General features: G+C 37.3%; 1 protein-coding gene across 2 annotated transcripts in view; it reads right to left on the bottom strand.

Annotated features, from left to right (window-relative positions):
- Positions 1–23984, bottom strand: part of LOC126204423 (oxysterol-binding protein 1) — a 289382-nt gene that overhangs the window by 38892 nt on the left and 226506 nt on the right. For both annotated transcript variants that reach the window (XM_049938811.1, XM_049938812.1), the window contains 2 exons: positions 10349–10510; positions 8359–8752 (listed from right to left, as the gene is read on the bottom strand). In XM_049938811.1, coding sequence (XP_049794768.1) covers positions 8359–8752; positions 10349–10510 — 556 coding nt within the window. The remainder of the gene's footprint in view (positions 1–8358; positions 8753–10348; positions 10511–23984) is intronic.

Here is a 23984-nt window from a genome sequence, read left to right as displayed (position 1 = left end):
TCACTTAAGTAGTGCGAACAGACAAACAGGAAAAGTTAATGTTTCAAATTAATATACATACAATACAGCTACAAGCTAAACTAAACTTCAACATATTGCTGTTTTTCCGATGGTATGGCTTGGCAGGATCCTAAGAGCACAGTTTAAATTGCAACAGCTCAATATTACTCACAAGCAGGATTATTTCATTGCTGTGCACCGAACATTTCTTGGGTTATCTGGCTAAATACATGTCGTGTTGAGCACTTCGACTTTTCCATAGAAACACCAGTTACACGTGAAACTGCTCAAGAACTCATCTCTCACTTTTTTTTTTTGGACATGTGTTATGTTTACGATACATCAAACAACAATGTGTCAGTAAATTTTTTAATAATGGCATAAATCACTGGTCTTTTAGGCCCAAAATTTCTCTAAGTGGCTGGTCCACAAGATATTTAGTTTTGGAAGAGAGTCAAACACTCTGCAATTACAGAAATTCATTGCACATTCTCACGTGTAACATAATCCATCTTGTGTAAAAGGAAATTTTTACTTGGAAATTAACACTTCTCAAACCATCATTTGCAATATTTTCCTGTGACCCGTTAGGAATGCAAACAGCTGAAATATCACAGTCATTGAAAGCAGTCTGTTGTTATAAAGAATTCTCATTCTTCATTCTAAAGCTTTTGACACATTCTGCATCAGCAAATGCTATTGTGTGGAATGTGTTTTGTTGTTGTAAATAGTGTATTTTCTTAGCAGTGGAAGTTTTATTTTGGTGTTATTCTCTCATTTATGGTTTACTCCTGCTGTGTTATTCTGCAGAACTGGGCTAAAGTAAAATTCTTTGTTAGAGTATCAGTTCTTACCAATCAAAATTACAAAAATTTAACTGAAAACCGAAACAATGAAAAATTCCCAGAATTCTAAAAAATTCCCAGTTTTCTCAGAGTGTATACATCCTGCTCGATACTGCAGAACCCACACTGTTGGTCCAGCCAGAACAGAGGAGTATATGCACAGAGGTTCCTGAAATGGGGGGTAGCAGCTTTTTCCAAAAGCTTTATGACATTAGCCAACAAGACCTTGCTATGTTGGTACTGCAAACAGCTGAAAGCAAGGAGAAACTACAGTAGTTGCTTCTCGCAAGGGCATTTATCTACTGCGTGGTTTAAAGATGAAGGCACCCTCTTGGGTAAATTACTCTGGAGGACAAACCGTCTCCTGTTTGTATTTCCGTACAGAGACTACTAAGGAATAGATTGTCATCAGGAAAAACAAAACTTGCATTCTATGAAACAGTGTGGTATGTTGGATTTAATCATGTAAGTAGGTGAGACAATTTTAAAAGGGAAATGGATTGGTTGAAGTTACATTACAAACAATGCAAACACCAGGTAGGATTATCAACAATGTCAGAAATGAGAAATTACTGTTTACTGTAAAGAAGATATGTCATGCTGCAGACAGGCACAAGTAAAAAGACACTTATATAAAGCTTTTGGCCACAGTCTTCATCTGTAAAAGAGATTTCCATGGGAAGTAGCAATCTGTCTTTTCCTACAGTGTTAAAGCTATTTATAATTATATATAGTGCTGTGGTAGTAAGAACATGGCTTCTTGTCAGATTAATATATAAAAAATCAAATAAGGACAATGCAGGTGGTGGTCTAATAATGAAAAAGAAAGTAGGAATATAAGTAAGCTACTATGCATGGCATAGTGAATCGCATATTAGCCAAAATAGACATGAAGCCAACACCCGCCAAGTCATACAAGTTTATATGCCTACTAGATCCATGTATTCGTTTAAGAATCAAGAAAGAAGGTTGCATACACGGAAGACATGCAGATAAAATGAAAGGTGACAGACTATATGAGATTCTGAATTCAGATTTTAATCATTTTCAAAGGCAGGTATCGACTCTGGCAATAATTTACTGGTTATGAACTGAAGATTAAAACTAAAGAAACTGCAGAAAAGTAGGAAACTAATGCGATGAGGCTTGGATACATTAAAGGAACTACAGGCTGTTGAGAGTTTCGACGGACCATTACGCAATAACAGACTGCAAGAGGAGAAAAGACTACAAGAAAAGGCTAACAAATAGTGTTGAGAGATGACAATGAAGGCAGCAAAGGATCAAATATGCAAAAAGACAAGGTCCAAAAAATAAAAAAAACCTTGGATAAAACAAGAGATAATTACCTGAAGAAAGGAGAAAATATAAAAATGCACCAAATGAAGCAAAGGAGGGGAAATACAGACATCTAGAAATGAGATTCACAGCAAGTGCAAAATAGCAAAGAAGAAATGTGTGTAGGGCAAATACAAGGTTGCAAAAGCATACATGGTTAGAGGAAGGATGGAAATTAAAGGGACATTTGGAGAAAACAGAAGTATGTGTATGAATATTAAGAGCTCAGCCTGTAGATTGTCAGAAAGTTGAAAGGAATTTATAGATGAAACAAACTTGGGAGACAATATTTTAGAAAGACAAGAGGAAGTGCATGAAGATGACATATGATATTGCGATACAAATGTGAAAGAGTGCTGAAATATCTACCGAATTCACCTTATCATAAGACAAGGCTTTTTTCCCAAAATAATCATTAAAAAAATACAAGGTCATCTTATATTCACAGATTAAACTATTGCTGCTGGGGTCAAAAGTTTTATGTTGTTTAATAGAGTATAGTGGTGTCTTCTTATATTTACAGATGACACTTTGGCTATTGACCTCTCACACAGATTTATTTTGAAGAATTTGGAATGGCAGGGGTCAGCAAAAACAATATTCGGAAAAAGGCTCAAGTATCCCAGATATGCCAAAGCGCTCTATACAGTATTGGTGTTACTCGAACTATCAGTGACATTTGACTCAAGCGGCCCTAGTGCATGGAATAGCCTAGAAACTATGAACTAGTTGTGACAACAATCTATTGCTCTGCTTAAAATTTGATAATTTTGTGAAACCTTAGAGGCAATAGCACTAAATTCTATAATGTTACAAACTCTTGTATCTGAACAGGTTTGCAACAACAGTTCTCATACTGAGAGACTGTACTGATTTACCAAGTGGTGTGCAAATGAGAAATTAGGTCACTGTTTATGTATTAGAATACTGTATAAATACGTTACCAGCTTTTAATCAGCTTTAGAACATGATGAAACAAGACAGAAAATTAATCCAGAATGAAATGTCTAACAAATGAAATAAATCATATTAAACTGATTCATTGTTGTGAAATAAATTACGGAAGCAAAACCCGTCATCATGGAGATAGTACCAAGAGTTGTCAGTAGATCGCGGGGTGAGCGAAAATTCAAAAATTGGACTTAATTGTGATTGTGATCTTTTACTTATGTATTAGTTGCTGTTCTTACATATAACTTGTGCTCTAGAAGATATTGCAGTCTTTGCTTCCACATTTGCTCAAGCACAGCACTATGGAAGGGTTGGAGGGGGATAAATGATTGACTAAAAACTAGATGAGTGCAGGGAGGTGAGTAAGAGCAGCAGCAAATTACATCATGCTGCCAACCATGGGAATATTTACTGAATACTTTGGCTTTTTTGGGAACATCTATGATGTTTAAACTGTGATTTGTCTGAATCCATTAGTAGCTGACTTTCAAACTGGACAGTAGTATACATTTTTGTAGGATACAGTACAATTTTATGCAAGGGCCAGTGACATACTTGGGTGTTTCACAGCCAATGAGAGAACAGCAGGCAGATAAGGTTGGAAGTAAGAGACATTGTCACAGGCTCACGTCAACACATAAGTGAAATCTGGTATGTTGTGTTGTTGTTGTGGTCTTCAGTCCTGAGGCTGGTTTGATGCAGCTCTCCATGCTACTCTATCCTGTGCAAGCTTCTTCATCTCCCAGTACCTACTGCAACCTACATCCTTCTGAATCTGCTTAGTGTATTCATCTCTTGGTCTCCCCCTACGATTTTTACCCTCCACGCTGCCCTCCAATACTAAATTGGTGATCCCTTGATGCCTCAGAACATGTCCTACCAACCGATCCCTTCTTCTGGTCAAGTTGTGCCACAAACTCCTCTTCTCCCCAATCCTATTCAGTACCTCCTCATTAGTTATGTGATCTACCCATCTAATCTTCAGCATTCTTCTGTAGCACCACATTTCGAAAGCTTCTATTCTCTTCTTGTCCAAACTACTTACCGTCCATGTCTCACTTCCATACATGGCTACACTCCATACAAATACTTTCAGAAATGACTTCCTGACACTTAAATCTATACTCTATGTTAACAAATTTCTCTTCTTCAGATCTTCTGGTATGTACTTGGATAAAAACAGCTGTGTTCTCAGGTCCCATGGTACCACAACCTCGGAAATCAAGATAGTGATGGTAACACATTATACATACAGGTACTTATCCAAGGACAAGCAATAAATGGATCTTTTGATTTATGAAAAATATCTTGAAATGAATAAGAAACAAATGGTAATACTTATTTCAAAGTGACTACCGGCTAGCTTATGTGGTTGAAATCTAGGTATGTAGTTAGGTAAGTGATATCCAGGACAAGAAACCATCACATGGCAGTGAAGCAGCTAAACATTTCGAAGTGTCTTTAAAAGACATGACTGGCAAATTGATAAGTAGGGCTACATAAAGTAAATGTCTACAATGCAAATGAAACTGGTTTATACTGAAAGAAAATGCCAACAGTATCTCCAGTTTTTAAAAAAAAAAAAAACACACACACACACACACACACACACACATATATATATATATATATATATATATATATATATATATATATATATATATAATTCTAAAAACAAAGATGATGTGACTTACCAAATGAAAGTGCTGGCAGGTCGACAGACACACAAACAACTATATATATATATATATATATATATATATATATATATATATATATATATATATATATATATGCCTGGTTTTAAGGTAACCAACTCATACACAATTGCTGTGATAAACAGGAATGTTACCGGGACATATAAGCTACCTTTAATGGTCATACAAAAGTCTACAAATCAGCAGTGCTTGAAGGGAATGAAAAGCATTCCCATTCATCTGCAAGAACAAAAAGAATTCATGAATGAAGACAACCATTTTTATAGAATGATATGACACTGTGTTTATTGCCGAAGATAAAGAGCAACATTCTGCAACTCAAAATAATTGAAATTCTCTCTTGTTGATTGATAATGTCGCGAGTCATTCTTCAAACATTTAACTTGAAAGAGTAAACAAAGTTTATAAAGTTCCTTTTTAGCCTTCAAATATTATTTCAGTCCTCCAACCGAGGGACCAGGCTGTACTGCAAGTTTCAAACTCTATTACTGACAGGCACTGCTGCATATGGAATTGAGCGGGAATGAACAGGGGAAAACAATTCAGGAACTGTGCAAAGAAATTGACTTGAAAGGTGTTGTGTACATGGCAGCAAAAGTTTGGGCCACTATCAAGGACATTAACTAACTAAAGCTTGAATGCTTCATTCAGATGAATATAACTCATCCAAAAAGGCCACCACTTGGAGCTTCCACTGAGGAACATTTTTATTGCCTTGAGACAGCTAAGAGGTTGTTAGGATAACAAGAAGAATGTGATTCTGACCAAATGCTGCTTTTAGCAATTTTGAACTCTAACTAGGCTATTGGGTCAGTTCTCTGTCTTATTGGTAAGATATGTGACACAAAACATAGAAGTGCAGTTGTGTGTTTAGTTCTGTGTTTGTTTCATATCTATACAATTACCAGTAGTATATGTTTTTGTACATTATCAGTTACCTAAAAAAACAATTACCTGAGCACTCCCTGCAACCATTCCTTCCAGATGATCAAAACTTTGATGTATTTTAATTTCTGTTCAAGATAGAAATAAACAGAAAAGCATTTTTCTGAGAAGACAAGTTCACGACTGTAGTCCTCAACTATGTGATATAATAATGTTACATCTCCAATAAAAGAGAATGGGTAGATGCATTAGACCAAATATGGTTTCAGTTCTCTGAGACAGCAGATGGGTGTGCAAGTTGCATTTGCATCAGTGTGTGTGTGTGTGTGTGTGTGTGTGTGTGTGTGTGTGTGTACTGCTGGCAAAGGCCTTAATGGCTGAAAGCTATAATTGTGTGAATCTTTTTGTTGTGCCTATCGTGACTCAGCACCTCCGCTGTATGGTGAGTAGCAACTTTCCTTCTCTTGAATGATAATCTTCAGAGCTGAGATGTAGTGGCAGCAACCAGATGTGGAAAGATTTAAACCTAGGTGCACATTGGTGGCTTTTAACACAAATGGACAATGCAGAGCAGCATGATAAGATACAATGCAAGAATTGGACAGGTGGAAAGCAATATCGCACATGAAGTAGACAGGAAGAGAAAATGTAGTTTTAGTATCAGTGCAGACAAGCCAATGCTGATACGCTATACTGTTCGCATGGGTGTTTCACGGGCTGACAGCGGCTTGATAATAACCTGGGAGCAGAAACACGAGAGAAAATTGAACTTGCCATGCAATTCAATCTGCAGGAAGAAAACAGTCTGAAACCAAATAGAGAAGTTCACAGGAATAAACTCGGCATGCTTCTGGAGCAGATGGTTTATGACTGAGCACTCTAAAACAACACTCGGCATGAAGTGCAAGGCGACGTATGTGGTGACCGAACTCAGCATAAGCACTGGCCCACTCGGCTTATTGCCAGCCATAAGTAAACACTTATGTCAGTGGATGTGCCCACATTACGCATAGTGTGCTCCCTCCATGACAGGTTTTCGCATTAATTTGTTGCACTAACCATACTAGCTCAGTTGCCTCCATTGCGATGTGTGCTGGTGGGGATACTAAAGGTTGGGAAGCAGATATGTGGAAAATTTTTTACTTATATATGTATCTTTTTGTCTTACTTCATCTTTTATGATAAAAAGAGGCTACTCGTGTGTTCATAGGAGATCTTGGGCTGATTCTCTTGCAGTATGAAGGGTGCATGCATTGAGTGAAGCTGGATGAATAATGTCATACAAGAGTGATCTATGCCAAACAAAAGCTACTATAATGATCATCAGTTTTTAAGACACCAAATTTCATTGTTCCTATCTTTTGGGATGGTTCATCAATGGTGAGGCTCTTTTTCTGGGCTTATTCTGGAACTATCAGCCTCAGTAAGGCTAAAACAAGTACTGCCCGCATAAAATTAAGGAAAGCCAGTGAAGCAGTCAAAACATTACCCAAGAGTAAGTGAATGGGATGTTTTGTTACGTAAGTGGCCCATTATGAAAGGGATCATAGCCAGAGTCCTTTCCTCACCCTCTTCCCCTCAATCTTGTCTGCAATATAGAAGAGCAATTTTGTACAGCAAAACACTATTATTACAAGTATAACATAAAACATGTGTAATGAACAAAATTGATAACTATAGTCTGATAAGGGCAATGAACTAAGGTTGAAAACAGGAAAGAGAAAAGCACTGAAGTTTTAGAGCAGGCTTTGAACAGGGGAAACGATACCTGTGACCAACACTCTGAAGGAAAGTAATATACAGAAATTCAAAATATATTACTATCACCAAGCAAATAATCCCCACAATCAAGCCCTGAAGATCACACAATAATGATAATAATAATAATAATAATAATAATAATAATAATAATAGCAGCCACTGCTGTGATGTATAATTAGAATTTCACCTTGGAACAAGAGTATAATTTATCTGTTTAGTAGGACTGAGAGAAAGGTAAATCTTAAAACACCAGAAAAAATTAATTTAGTACTAAGCAAATACTACTTTTTCTGTGTTTTAGTAGCATGACATCAATCCTAGAGATGCCTGAGGATAGCTGCAGAAACTGTATGTTGGAAGTATAAAACAACTTCAAAGCCACACTCAAAGACAGAAAAGCAGTCAGCAACTGTTTAATGCAGAACATGGATGGTGACACATGTGTAACAAAGAAAAAACATGTCGTATAAATACAGATTAAGACAATGTAAAAGTCCTTGGTGCTATTCAACTATCTGGTTAGAGCTGTAGGGTATCAATGAAAGAGAATAACTGGAACTTAAATTTTGGTTGTTGCTGAAGAGAGAATCACTAGTACACGAGGACTACTATAAAAGCCTTCTATCTTATTAATCATTTGTGTTACGGACACTTTACGAGGGGTTCAAGAACCAAAATATGCACCATTGCAATTACATGATGAACATTAAACAATAAAAAGAATTTGACTAAAACATAATTAACTTCATTTCAACTGATTAAAATAAGACACTCCATATGATTCCTAAACCTAAGTTTTTTACACTGGTTCACAACAAAAATTCAATTACTTTATTGCTTAGTGTATAAGTGTTGAGTACCTGAACCCTCAAACTCTAGGTGTGCAGTTCCCAGAGGAATGATCTGCAGATATTTTCCTCGGAATTTTGAAGCTATTGTGAACTCCTGCCAGCATCTCCATTTGCGACCTTCACAAAACTGTGCAACCATCGGTGGGTGGTGAGAAACCTGCTCCGATACAGCACGCCATCCCAAATCCTCTGTTCGATCACATTCAAAAGTCTCTCCTAGAAGAGGATTGAATGGCTTTCCTGTGCGTACACTTGTTGTGGCATAACTGGAAACTGTAAATGCTGCAACATACGCCAGTTGCTCACAACCATCTGCACACTCTGCGGCCTTATCCAGTATCTCGGCATATTCATAATCTTCTGTCAGCCTTTGTAGCATTGAAAGTGGCTCTGAGAAGTTAACCTGCCAAAGACAATTTATATATTATGAGAGCACCAGTGAATAAAAAAACACAAGAAGGACTAGCACAATTTTTGACAATTTATACATTGGAGTAACTTATCTGTCAAATAAATAAATAACTCAGCATACCATGGCATCACTTTTACTTCATCCAATGTAGAAGGAACACACATTTCTCTCAAATAAGTGAGCAACACTGATTGCTGCTGTGCTATGATTTTATCTGAACTAACGGTTTAAAGAAGATTTATCAGGAAACTGATACCATTCACTACACATCACATTCCTCGTTTTATTATCTCTCTCACTAGTACACAACGCAAGTCCCAACAACAGGACTACTGAGCCTCCACAAGTTCCCGATGTGCTAATTCATTTCTCTGACATCAACCAAACTCTTATTCTGCTCTCTTTGAGCATGTGTGGTTCTTTTCTCTGCATGCACCTGTTGTTCTCACTCCAATTCTTAAGACAACCAGAGCAAGTATGGAACTCTATACCATTACCATTTTTCATTCACCCTGCAGATTCAGTTAAACACTAAGACGCTTGCTTAAATTCTTCAAAATAATTTTTCCAAAACTAAGCACCATGTTCACCACATGATATTAAAGCTATATTATGTGAATGTCCATTCGTCTATTCTTCTCTTGCAATATGCCAGGTCAACATATTTCTTGTTGATGCAAGTCACACCCATGAAATGCCTTTTTTTCTTTTCTCGTTGTTTTCATATATGGACTGAGGAATGGCAGCCATCTAACAAGCAAGCATCTACATTCCATGAGGTCACCCATTATATCATAGAAATCCATCACCAATATGTCCCTCTATAAATTAGAATAGAAGCATATAAATAATTTGGCACTGTAACTTTTATTATATAATAATGCTTACAGAAGGACCTCAACATACATGATGTATCTGTTATCTGCCCCCATCTCCATTTCTTTGGTTCATACTTGACTGCTTAACTGCTTCCCAGTATTACTCCAATTCACTGACGTGGGATACAATTAAACTGTAACATTAACTCTTAGGCAGGAAAAGTATAGTAACTATCTTTTCACAGTCCTCATTCACTCTTGTTCCCATCCCTGAGACACCTCTTTTACCACTCCCCTCATCAGGCAATTCATCAGCACCAGTTAAAATTTGGTCTCTTATCAAAAATTTCCCCACACATACCTGTTGCCAGTGTTTTTTTTTTTTTTTTTGTTGTTGTCTCTAGTCCTGCATAGACGTTAGAAACGAAACCACTCATCTAAAACTTCAAGGTTCAGAGTTCATACTAAATATCCACTTTATCATCAAATTATTACTAAGTAGAGTACTTTCACAGATTTATAATCATATTCACAATTTGAACTTAATATACAGGTAAGATACTACACACAATCCAATGGGAAACTAAGTAGAAATATATTTCCTTGTACTTTACTGAAAGAGACATTGCAACATGAATCTGTTTACACAACAATGCCTTTGTGGTCTTTGACAGTTTTAACATATTCATATTTCCATACTTTTTGGAATTTTAACACAGTACTATGATGAAATAACTTCCATATCTATTAATTTATGGTATGTACACACCGGCAGGGGAATCTTTGTCAACTCCTTGCCAATACAATTCTTCATTATACTCCACAAGTTCAGTGGATAATTAGGTTTATCTGGAACACGTGTCCTCCTCTGTCTTCTCTTGCCTGTGGTGGGTAATGTCCCAAGACCAATCTGGTGGCTGCTCACATGTCCCTGGAAGGGAAGAGAAAAGTCAATCTTCTTTTTCCAGTAAAATTGCACCAGCTTAAAAAACATGCATATGATCATGAAATGACTCCTTATTCTTTAAAAGAGTATTTTTGTGTAGCACATGCACGCACACAACAATGAACAGTCCTTGTTTCCTTTGCTAGTTTTTTTCATGGAGTTGAGGTTATAAGGGAATTATGTTATTTCTAAACGGAGTATTACATGACAATACGCCGCGAACGGTGCTGGTCTAGTGTGACAGCCACCTAGCGGTAGCATGGGTGAAACTATAAGGTGTACAACTTTGCTTCCGCTGTTTGCCGATAGGTGGCGACAACGGTAAGTAGCGGTCGAAAGAAACAGATTGCAGATATCAGGCAGTTAGCTTGGACCTCTGTCAACATAACCTCATTCAAACATTAGCTGACTTGTGTCTGCATCATAAAATTGTTTATCATCATCATCATCATCATCTAAGACTGATTATGCCTTTCAGCGTTCAGTCTGGAGCATAGCCCCCTTATAAAATTCCTCCATGATCCCCTATTTAGTGCTAACATTGGTGCCTCTTCTGATGTTAAACCCATTACTTCAAAATCATTCTTAACCGAATCCAGGTACCTTCTCCTTGGTCTGCCCCGACTCCTCCTACCCTCTACTGTTGAACCCATGAGTCTCTTGGGTAACCTTGCTTCTCCCATGCGTGTAACATGACCCCACCATCTAAGCCTGTTCGTCCTGACTGCTACATCTATAGAGTTCATTCCCAGTTTTTCTTTGATTTCCTCATTGTGGACACCCTCCTGCCATTGTTCCCATCTACTAGTACCTGCAATCATCCTAGCTACTTTCATATCCGTAACCTCAACCTTGTTGATAAGGTAACCTGAATCCACCCAGCTTTCGCTCCCATACAACAAAGTTGGTCGAAAGATTGAACGGTGCACAGATAACTTAGTCTTGGTACTGACTTCCTTCTTGCAGAAGAGAGTAGATCGTAGCTGAGCACTCACTGCATTCGCTTTGCTACACCTCGCTTCCAGTTCTTTCACTATGTTGCCATCCTGTGAGAACATGCATCCTAAGTACTTGAAACCGTCCACCTGTTCTAATTTGTTCCTCCTATTTGGCACTCAATCAAATGCTCTCAAGTATGCATGATAAGGATGCTATTAATGAACGAATGTGACGCAAGTGGTTTCAACGCTTCAAAAACGGTGATTTTAACGCCGTAGATCAGCATAGTGGTGGAAGATAGAATGTTTTCAAAGATGCAGAATTGGAGGCATTGCTGAGTGAAGACTCGCATCAAACTCAAGAAGAATTGGCATGATTAGTGGGAGTGACACAGCAAGCCATTTCAAAACATCTCAAGGCTATGGGCATGATTCAGAAAGAACAAACTTGGGTCCCGTGTGAGCTGAAACCAAGATACATTGAACGGTATTTGTGTGTTTGTGAACAGTTGGTGCACAGGCAAAAAGGGAAGGGATTTCTGCAACGCATTGTGACTGGGGACAAAAATTGGGTTCATTATGATAACCCTAAATGCAAAAAATCATGGTGATATCCCGCCCACGCTTCCACGTTGACGGCCAAACCAAATACTCACGGCTCCAAGATCGTGCTCTGCATTTGTTGGGACCAGCTCGGCATCATGTACTATGAGGTGTTAAAACGAAGTGAAACAATCAAAGGTGCTCATTATCGAACACAATTAATGTGTTTGCACAGAGCATTAAAAGACAAATGGCCGCAATACAGCTAGAGGTACAATAAAGCAATCTTGCAGCACAACGCTCAACCCCACGTTGCAAAAAAGAGGACAAAACGTACTTGGAAATGTTAAAATGTGAAGTCCTACCCAACCCGCTGTATTCTCCAGACATTGCTCCCTCTATCACCTGTTTCGATCAATGGCGCATGGCCTGGCTGACCAACACTTCCAATCTCATGAAGAAGTCATAAATTGGATCGATTCGTGGATCACTTCAAAAGATGAAAAATGTCTTTGACACAGGATTCGTACACTGGTCGAAAGATGGGAGAATATAGTGGCCAGGGATGAAAAATACACTGAATGTTACATGCGTAACCAATTTGTTTCATTAAAGCCTCAAACGTTGGGGAAAAAATGGTGGAAGCAAAGTTGTACACCTTGTAGGAAAATTAGCAGACACATTATCCATGTGCCAGAATACAGAGTAGTTCTAAACTGCCATCAATCTGCACATGGGCACTAGGCAGCGACAACTTGCGCATGCACAGGAGGAGCTACGGCAGTTCTTTCTGTTTGTTATTTGCTTATTGTTAGGTGGAGAGTGGCTTATTTCTGATTCCCGTGTTTGGGATTTTTTACATTTTTTTCAGTAAGTAGCTTTTAATAAATGCATATTCCCCCTCCCCCCTTTCCCCAGTCAGCAATAATTTCTTTCTCAGTAATATGCATATGTATATAATGTTAACCATGATTTTCAATTTGTATCGTAATGCCTTAGTGTACATAAGTTCATGTTTGATTCGACTGCATCGCTTGCTTTATTTCAGCATGCCAGAAAAGAGAAACTGGCAGTGATAATGAGAAAATCTGTGCAGTTTGGCCCAATAAGACAGACGAGGCCTGCAAAATTCTGAGTGGTGGTGGTGGTGGTGGGGTGGGGGTGGGTTGGGAGGGTTCACGCACCCCACACGCACGCTGGGACTTTAAAAATGTTGCAAATTCGAGTGCATACATCCACAACAACTTCTGAAATGGTGGGTTGTGCCATTCTGAGGCTAAGATCCAGACTCATGAAAGATTCCCCAGTTGCCAGGAAACGTAATGTTACAGCCAGCCTGCATCATCTCAGGGCATTTATCGGCATTTTATTCGTGATCCAGGTTGGTATAACATATAAACATATGATTTAATTCTTACTTTTGAGAATGAGATACAGCATCCATGACTGTGTCACACTTGCTAATTCCATCTTCTATCACAGAGAGCAGCTTCTCAAAACAGGTCAAGTCCATTCTCAAAAAGTTCCGAAATTCTTAGAGATCTTTGGGCCTCAGTTCTTTCATAAGCAGTGAATATAATTCACTGCCTTCATCCCTTTTTTGCAGAGAGAGTTGAACTCAACAATATCTGTCATTTTGTTTCCATCATCATTCTGCCCTAATCAGAAGGTTTACTGTAACTGCCAGGGCAATAGCTTTTTTGAAAGAAAGAAAGAAAGAAAAGAAAAGAAAAGAAAAAGAAGAAAAGAGGCCCCCCCCCATATGCAAAATGTTGTATAAATGTAAATTTAAACACACATATCTGTATAACCAAGTGTCTTAATCTAAAACTAACTGTGGAGTCTGTAAAAAAATGGCTCTGAGCACTATGGGACTCAACTGCTGTGGTCATCAGTCCCCTAGAACTTAGAACTACTTAAACCTAACTAACCTAAGGACATCACACACATCCATGCCCGAGGCAGGATTCGAACCTGCCACCGTAGCGGTCGCACGGTTCCGGACTGCGCGCCTAGAACCGCGAGACCACCGCGGCCGGCATGTGGAGTCTGTAATTCAGGCCAATAGTAACCTACATAAGAGAATAATAATTACTTAATAAATAATGATAAAAAACAATCTCTTATTAAATAGGAACCTTGAAGCTCACATAAAAAATTCGAAGAATGACGTTCCAATATGTCACACAGTCCCCTTTCTGTTTGGTGCGGTAGAACGAACAACTTTACAAGAGATCACACAGTTCTATTTGCGTTTTGCGGATGATTACCATCTACTGCACATGTGCGCCAGGTATATCACGCATGGATGGTGTAATAGGTCTATGTGAACCAGCCTGTAGTCACAGATATGCCGCTTGTGATCATGCCCTTTCAGATGTCAGATAACCTGCCCCATTTCTGCATTATGACAATGACTGCACTGTTTTCCTTGACCCCCCACCAACACACTTTATATACTCTCCACTGCTAGAGCTGCCACCTGCCATCTATGAGTGGTTATTGTACGCTGACATCGAACACAGGGGCAGTGGTGACATTACTATGACTTCAACATGTATATACTGGAACAGCTAAAACCTTTGTAGTGTGGACTTTTCAGTATCAATCAGAATTAACACCCCTACTCAAAATATTTTGATACATTGACGGACTGGGAAGTAAAATGCTCTTTATTTCATTCTGAATATTTGAGGGATTCCAATTTCATGCCTGATATGTGGTAGCAACCGGTTAAAGACTTTTGCATGATAACATAAAACTCCATGTTCATCCTAATTTCATAGTAATGTTTGATTTCTCACTTTTCAGTTGGTGTCTTATATGGATTTGTTGCCACTCATCAGTTGTAAACCTAAAGCCAGTGTAATAAAAAGTGTGTTCCATCATTTATTTATTTATTTACTTATTTCTTTATTATTCAACAGTGAGTATTCTGAACAAATTGTTGTAATGGCTAATTCTCTTATAACATCGTATGATAGATATCTCATAATTTTATGCTGCAATTTACTTGTATAAAGGCAAACCCTGATTTACATTTTTTCAGAAAATTATTTGCAAGAAACACACAAAATTATTACAGATATTACATTTCTTTATTTTCTATGAAAGCATGTACATTTTTCAGTAAATTACATTAGCTGGTTTCTGGTGTGTTCAGGCACAGAATCCTACTATTTAGTGCTTAACTGATTAGAGCCAAATGGGGTCATGTTTCATCATTTCCGCTCTGGTAGAAAACTTTTTAATGGAAGACTGAGTAGAGGGCTCATGAGATGGTAGAACTTAAACCAAAGGTCTTTTTAGTTCTTTGTAGATGATACACACTATTTTGAAACAACGGAAAGTGCAGGATGGAGTAACATTCTCTCTAACGCAACCTTCGCTAGTCCCTGTCCTCCACCTGCCTATTCCCTAGCCTGCTCTCTAAGATTACGCACACACCTTCTATCCTGCCATTGAACCTACAAATCCTTTCCTCTTCCCTAGTCCTCTCCCCTCCCTTTCCCCCTCCACCGTTACCCCCATCCCAACAAAGCCTTCCTATGCTGCATGTAGCAGCCCAATCCTGTCCCCACCAAGCACCCACCAAATGCAACATTAGCATTATTCCCACCCTATCCTGCTATCCCTTCCCCTCCCAATCACCCACCCCAGCAGATTGCAGCACTTCGGACACACACACACACACACACACACACACACACACACACACACACACACACACACACACACACACACACACATTTATCAGTTGGAGATAGTACCCACGTGTGTGCGAGTTGTTGCATAAATGTATGGGAGTTCTACTGCTAAGAAAGGACTTTGTCCTAAAGCTTATGTCTTTCTAGCGTTTTTTTCATTGTGCCTGTCTACTACTCAGCATCTGCTCTATGTGGTGAATAACTTGGCTTTGTGGTGATTACATCTGGATTCAGTTCACAGTAATTAACCCTATACAGATAGTCCTGTAAATGTATGCTTCTATGACAATACTTGTAAAATTTAAAATTAAAAACATGGAGCACATGCCACAGAAGAATGAACAGACTAAGTTACTAACAATTTTACTGCACTGCAAATGATATGCACTAATGTGCAATTTTTCTCAACACCTACTTTCTACACTCCTGTTACCTACTGCATGTGACCCACATTTTTCATTTAAAATTTTACAAGTACTGCCATAATTGCTAAAAATTCAGAAGCAGAAATTTTCAGGACTATCTGCATGGGGTTAGGAATCTGTATGGGGCTGGGCTACATTATTTTATTATTTTTAATCAATTTTAAAAACATGTTGTGGTAAAAAGGCTTTTATTTAAATAATTATTTTTGCTCTTTACTCTTGTGTGCGAGTGAAATTTTTCCAATCGATTTCGAACGTTTTGATGAGGTAACAAGAGACATGGTAAATTTCTGGTTTATTTTAGTTTCTCTTCATGCAAGTAACCCAATTAAAAAATATGTATTACAGATAAATGAACTCACACAGAGTCTTACCAGCAATTGTTCTTACGGCAAAAAAAAAAAATTCGTGATGAACATGAAAAGGGGGACATAGCAGAGGTGCACAAAGTACCTTCTGTAACACATCAGACAAGACAGCAAGTTGATGTTGCACTGCCATCCAATTCTGAGCTATGTTGATAGTTTCAAGTCCCTAGCTCATCAGGAAATTAGTTTAAAATAAATTGCAAAACTTGTACCAAACAGACACACAAGGAAGTAACTTAATAAGAAATGTTAAAAACAGGGAGGTTCTAGCATGTTGGCAATATTTTAACAAAATTAAGTAGAATCCTACAAATATTACACTAAAGTAGTTTTATGCACTTCCAGGCTCAGTATAGGATGATATGGGTTTGCAGGTAACAGGTGTAGTATTTAGAACTCAATGTAGTCAAGTCTACATTGCTCAGACCCCAAATACAATACTTAAAGGTGTATGGAACACGATTGTCATACTGTCTTTCCACAGCCCAGCAATTCAGCATATTCCATGGATTATTCTGATACATAATTCAACTGCAGCAAGATCATTACACGATTTTCTTATTAAATAATGGACAAAATTTCATGCTTAGTGCCACGTCCAAATACAGTTTTATCGATTTGGCTACTGACTTTAAATATGCAAGTTCAAAATTCAACTGTGGGTGTTACTGTCATAGTGATTAAACTAATTTAGGACTACACACACTGATCACTGCGTACCGAATAATATCACTTGCTACTTGGCCCCCTACAAGACAGATAAACAACAGCTTTTGATTTTATTTAAACACCCATGATAATTAACCCTGATAAAATAAATTGTAAAGGTGAGAATAATAACTACTGTATATTGAAACCTATTTTTACACTCAACTCCCAGATGTAAATCTTTTACAGCTTTTTGTAAGATCTTAACTATTTCTCCCTTTTTTCACTCTTATAACAAACACTAATTCACTGAAATCCCTTCATTTTGCTTGAAACGCTCTTTCTTTTTACACTCCTATTTTGATCACAACCCTGGTTTAATTTGTTGAGTATCATAAATGGCATAAGACAATTTTAAAATTTATCAAGGAGTTATTTGAAAGTTCTTTTACAAAAAGAAGAAATATAAATAAATATAAGACAAAATATGAAACTCCTACGGCCAAACAGGGGCAAAATAATATCCCCTCAGGCATCCTACCCTTCTCCCTCTGGGAAAGAAGGAAAAAGATGACAATCTGTAGTCACAAAATCTGCCTGAATATGGCTGCATGGTTGTCAACTGAAATAACAAGAGAAGATGTCAACACGAACATCACCCATCTTGCAAACCCGAAAACTCATTGGACACTTATTGCACTGAGAAAACTATGATATACGCACGCAAGCTAAGCTTTCTATCTCTAACTGGTTGCAAGCTTGTTTCAGTTTTCTCCTAGATGTGTCTGGACTCTTCATCAGAATATTTTTATTTTACTGTCAGTAAACATCACTGATTTATAACTTATCCAATATCTTTCGTAAATCATTTATGTAGGCCAAGAACAGGAGTGAACAAAATTCCAAACCTTGTGAGACACCGTTTTAAGCTTTCACCTTTAAGAATTTATTATATTTATGATAACATTTTTTAGTGCTACTCCATCTACAGGTATTTTCCTTGCATTATTTCTTGTTTAGTTCTAACAGAACAGAGAGAGACTGAATGCTGACTTCAGGGTTCTGCTTCCACACAATCAGCATGCAAACTGACACAGCTGATGCATGCTGTAAGATGAAGGAGCACTAATGCTAACACTTATACTGCTATAAGGCTTCTTAGCTTTGGCAGGTTTTAGCATTATTCACTAGGTTCAAGCAATTGGAAAGACCTAGCTACTTTTGTACTCTCACATTATCTCTTCTAGTACTTTTTATTTATACAGTAGAATTATCAGACACATGGCAAAAAAAGAGCAAATGGAATTCTATTCAGAACATGTTTTATTATACAGGAATATAAAAGCAAAGAAAATCAACTGTATGTTTTTCTGTAACGTGTGTAAATGTGATCGCATTGTGACTATGACGTAAGAAGACTTCTATAAGGAGTTACATATACTTTTTTTGACTACTGGGAGAAATAGTTGAACCTGGAGGCAAAATAATATAAATATATGTAAAAGTACTTGCAGAATTTCTACAGAGAATGATTATTCCCCTTACTGGAATGGTGCTATAATTTTCTAAAACACACACACACACACACACACACACACACACACACACACACACACACACACACACACACACACACAGAGAGAGAGAGAGAGAGAGAGAGAGAGAGAGAGAGAGAAAAAAATTATAGATGCAGCCTCCACATCCTCCTCTCCACAACGTATAAGATATTCACTAAATTTATCATCATCATCACAAAAAAAGAGATTTTAATCAAATAAAGGAACAAGCTCGTATTGGGACACTGGAATCCTATTGGATACCTCCGTTGGTGGCAGACATTGAAATTCTGATCAGATACTCACTGCAATCAGTGCACACACATAAAGTAGCTGTTGCCAACACTGATGCTGTAAAGATCACACAGACTTAGAAGTGCCACTAAATATGATAGCTTGGTGATTAAAAAGTAGTTGCAGAAGTACTAGCTAATCAGACATTTAGTTTTGGTGCATCTGCAGTAGGAGTGCTAACGTACTTGTGTTTATGGCAATTAAGTGTCAAATAGTGCTAATAGTTACAACCTTCTAGACCAATGATCAAGTGTGAAGACAGAGTACACTTCTTTCATGGTGGATGCTGTGAAGCAACCAGCTTGAACAAGGACTTGGCTACCCTTTGGCACAGCAGTCATCGTGCTTATGCTCTGTGATATAAAGAAGGAGCAGTTGATCCCAAGACCCTATTTATCTGGCAGTAGCACTGCAGATTTACAGCAGTTGAGAGCTGCAGTTTGTAGCAGTAATGTTAAGAATAGGGTCGATGGCCAGACCATGGTTTAACCTCCGAACTCACCCAAGAGATTTCTGCATGGATGTGAGCAAATATTCTAGATGTAGTCTTGAAATCTCCAACAGCTTCACTGCTCCGGAAACAGTGGACAAAGATATGTTGATAACCAAAGGCATTCAGGAACACTCTGACAAGACAAAGTGTTCTGTCAATCATGTAAATGATAAACGAAGAGCTCCAGGAGTTACCTAGAGGGGTACGAGTGATGCATTGTCCCTCATATTTCTGCATCACAAAGCATGGTCTACATCTGTAGACTGCGATGAGAGGTTACTTACACAACTAATTTCTGGAAACAGTTTAACAAAGACCACTGTCTGTCCAATCCCTATGATTTCAAATATTTCACTAGGCCTGTTTTGGGTTAAGCCTTTCCAAAAGACTGACCCGCTGAGTGACTTTAGATACAGTAGCAACAATCAGTGGAGAAACAAGAAAATGACTACTCTGACAGCAAAAAGGGTAGCAATCATATTAATTTAGACTTTTCCAGTAGAACATAAGAAGCTTGTTAAGTAATAAATATTAGTTTCTCATATCACTGCAGGAATTTGAATAATCAAAGGTATTCCTACAGATGCATTATCAACTTCATTTGAAAGCCACAGAAATGCACCTAGATGGAAATATGTTACTATTATTGTCTACATATGTAAATGAGTACTGAACACCCAAGTGCTGTACTTCCGTAACAGACTTGGAAACATACCAGGTAATGGTTCTGATCCTTTACAGGACTCCAAAAGCAAATGTTTTAAACTTCATTAAGCAATAATATGAATTATCAGAAATAATTAGGAAGCATCTGTGCTTGGAGATCTCGATATTGATTTCACATCTGATAATTCTGACTGAGCACCCAGAATACTGATATCCATCTTTTGCTTGATGTCCACAGCAACATTCTCAACAAGAGTTGACGACATAGTGCAACAGGATAGATAATTTATTTTTACAACCAACTGTCTTTCATGAGCTCAATAATAAATATTTTATCTGACTGATGGTCAAAATGGCAGCTGTAAAGCATCCCATATCATCAGTTTTAACTAATAATTACGGAATCATGTATGTTGACACACACAATTTTTTAGAGAATTCACAAGATGAAAAACAATGGAAACCAAGTGGAAGGGTAGTTAAGCATTTCACGCAACTTATTGGTTAACAGCGCAAATAATAATGGGCTGAAAGTAACAGGATTTGTTACATCTAGAAACACTGCTAACAGGTACACATTCCAGCACAAAAATGTACATAATCCGCAACCCTCAAACAGGATTACAAAAAATTAAACTGATCCTTATTAACCCAAAGGAATTGCTTAACAATTGTAGCAGATATAAAGCATTGCTGAGGTGTGAATCTTGACTGAGTGATTCTTAATATAAATTGTGTGTCTTATCTATATTACTAAGTAACTATCCCAGAACTGGGTTAAAGTTGCAAACTGCCTTTCTAATGACTTCCGGTGGCAACAAAACTTTGATTTTCATTATTTTGTGTAATTAATGACAGAAAATAATAATTTAAAATACTGTCATAATCTACTCATTAAGAGGTATAGTCTTATGTTGAAAGTTTTAATACAACAAGCCAAGTATTACAGTTAGAAACTGTGTGCTTGTTTCGAGCCAGCGTAACTGATGTCATGCAAATATCATAATGAAGACATTTAGTGACTTCTGCAACAAACTTTACACACAATTTCAAATCTTAATGAAATTTTACTGCTTACATTTTAGCTGGTCACGCAGCAACACTGCAATATCAGGCATTAAATTTTAATTTACTACTTCCTTTACTACTGACTATTCTCAACACAGCCTGCAGGCAGTATCAACATATACAATTGAATTAGATCATTGTACAACACATAGTTAAGCACTGCATAGCATAGTGGAAAGAGAGAGAACAGTAAGGCAATGATCGCGGGTTTGACTCCACCAGTCGAAACTTTTTATTGCTCCTATGGGAATTACATTAATTAGTGCACACACAGGGGCATTCCAACACTCATTCTTCCCACACTCCAAACATGAGTGGAACGAGAAGAAAACCAAATAACTGGTACAATGGGAAGTACTCTATGCCATGTAGGGCGAATGATAACTATATTCTTAAATTCAGAAACAGCTGTAAAGCTGCCTGGGAAGTAATTAAAAGTGAAATAAATAGACCAACAACTCAACTAGCTATATCCATAGCCCCAGATATCTTAAATTCACACTTTGTTAACTTCAGTTTACAACAAGATTTGTCTCCCCTCAACGCCATGCTTGATGCTAAAACTCTTTTAGGTTCAAATAAGTATGTAGTCCATAAATTCTGCTGGGCAACAGTAACTGAAAATGATGTTAGCAAAGCAATAGGCAAACTAAGTAGTTCCAGAGCAGAGGACTTCTATGGTCTGTCAAACTATGTCATAAAGAAGATATCAAGTGGTGATCTGCCCCCTCTAACCACTCTCATTAACCATGTATTACAGCAAGGGATTTTCCCCGACTGTTTGAAAATAGCAGTAACTATTCCCATATTTAAGAAAGGAGATAAATCAAATCCAAGTAACTATCGCCCTATCTCATTAATCCCAATAATATCTAAAATAATCGAAGACTGTGTTCACCAACAAATGAATCACTATTTTGAGAGGAATAATTTATTAAGTAACTCACAGTATGGATTCAGGTCTAAACTATCCACAGTTAAAGCAGTTGAAAATATTGTTAGTGATATATATGATGGCTTTGAAAATAAATTAATCTCATGTGCTACTCTCCTAGACCTGAGTAAAGCATTTGACACTGTATCTCATAGTACTTTGATCATGAAATTAAGACACTACGGCATGGAAGAGGACACCCTGAAATTATTAGAATCCTACTTAAGCAACAGAGTACAATTTGTTAGTGTAAATGGGCAGCTGTCAAACCCACAAACAATAAAAAGAGGTGTGCCACAGGGCTCCATACTTGGGCCCTTCCTGTTTGTAGTGTATGTTAATGATATGCCACAGTATTTACCCTGTAAAACAGTCCTCTATGCAGACGATACAACTTTTATCAATTCAGGACAGACTCTTGAATCTGTACGAGAAAAAAATAATACAATATTTGAAAAATCAGTTCATTGGTTTAGTGCAAACTCCCTATTCATAAATGAAACAAAAACTGAGGAAATATTCTTTAATTTGAAGGTATCAAACAAAGAAAATAAGTCCGTTAAACTGCTAGGAATGATGATTGACCAGAAACTTAGCTGGGATAAACACATCACATACGTCTGTTCTAAACTTGCACGTGCTATGTTCCTACTTTATAAGCTTAGGAGTAATGTCAGCCAAAACTTACTGCTGCATTCATATTTTGCTTATATCCACCCCCATCTTTCTTATGGTATTCTGCTCTGGGGAAATTCTCCCAGTTCAATATCAATTTTCAGATGGCAAAAAAAAGCTCTTCGATGTGTAGTGGGTTTATCTCCTAGGGATACATGCAGGGAACATTTCAAAAAACTTAACATCATGACAGTTCCTTGTTTGTACATCTATTATTGCTTACTACACGTAAAAGAAAACATAGCTCAATATCCCCTTAGGTCATCTGTCCACACCCACAATACAAGACGAAACCACACAATTGATCTGCCATACTCTAGACTGTCTAAGATACATAATAGTTATACATAATAGTTATAAATATGTAGGCCTCGAACTGTTTAATATGCTCCCTAAAATTGTACAAACAGTATCTAAAAGTAAATTTAAGACAACATTGGGTCAATGGCTCAAAGGTAAAGCATTTTACTCAGTTGATGAATTTAAAGATTGTAATATGGCAGATTTGCTGTTTTAACATAGAGAAAGGTACCTCTGCCTGTAGTAGGACCTAAATTTGTATCAATAGCTTAGGATAATGAAATAGTGTTATCAACATGTATATGATAATGACATAGTGTCATCAACATGAATACTCCCTGCTTAATATAAATCTGTATAATGTTTTCCTTTTTATTGTAAAATTAATAATATATAAAATTCCAAAAGTGTGCTATTGTACTACACTAAATTTCACATGATTTATATATACATTGTTAAGAGAATATAACCATCTTTATACTGTAATTGAACTTATTGACGAAGCCCATTGTATAAGAAAATACTGAACGGCTAATAAAGATTCTTATTCTTATGGTGGTTTGCAGACTATAGATGTACACGTGGATGTAGATTTAGTTCAGGATATGACTTCATAGACATTTAGATACGTGAAAAGATTCCGCTTAAAATACCATGCAGTAAAACTTTGACATCACGCATGACATTTTAATTTATTACTTCACTACTACTAACTCTCCTCACACCAAATTTTCAGACAATATCTACATACAATGTACTTGTTTAGGAGACATGATGTCAAACATGGACATACATGAAAAGCTTGTTTTTGCTTGAAATGGTGCACAGAGTGCAGACACTATAT

Source organism: Schistocerca nitens, chromosome 9 (assembly GCF_023898315.1).
Source record: "Schistocerca nitens isolate TAMUIC-IGC-003100 chromosome 9, iqSchNite1.1, whole genome shotgun sequence".
Classification (NCBI taxonomy): domain Eukaryota; kingdom Metazoa; phylum Arthropoda; class Insecta; order Orthoptera; family Acrididae; genus Schistocerca; species Schistocerca nitens.
The sequence above is the reverse complement of the archived record's forward strand: the minus strand, read 5'-3'. Positions and strand labels throughout refer to the sequence as shown.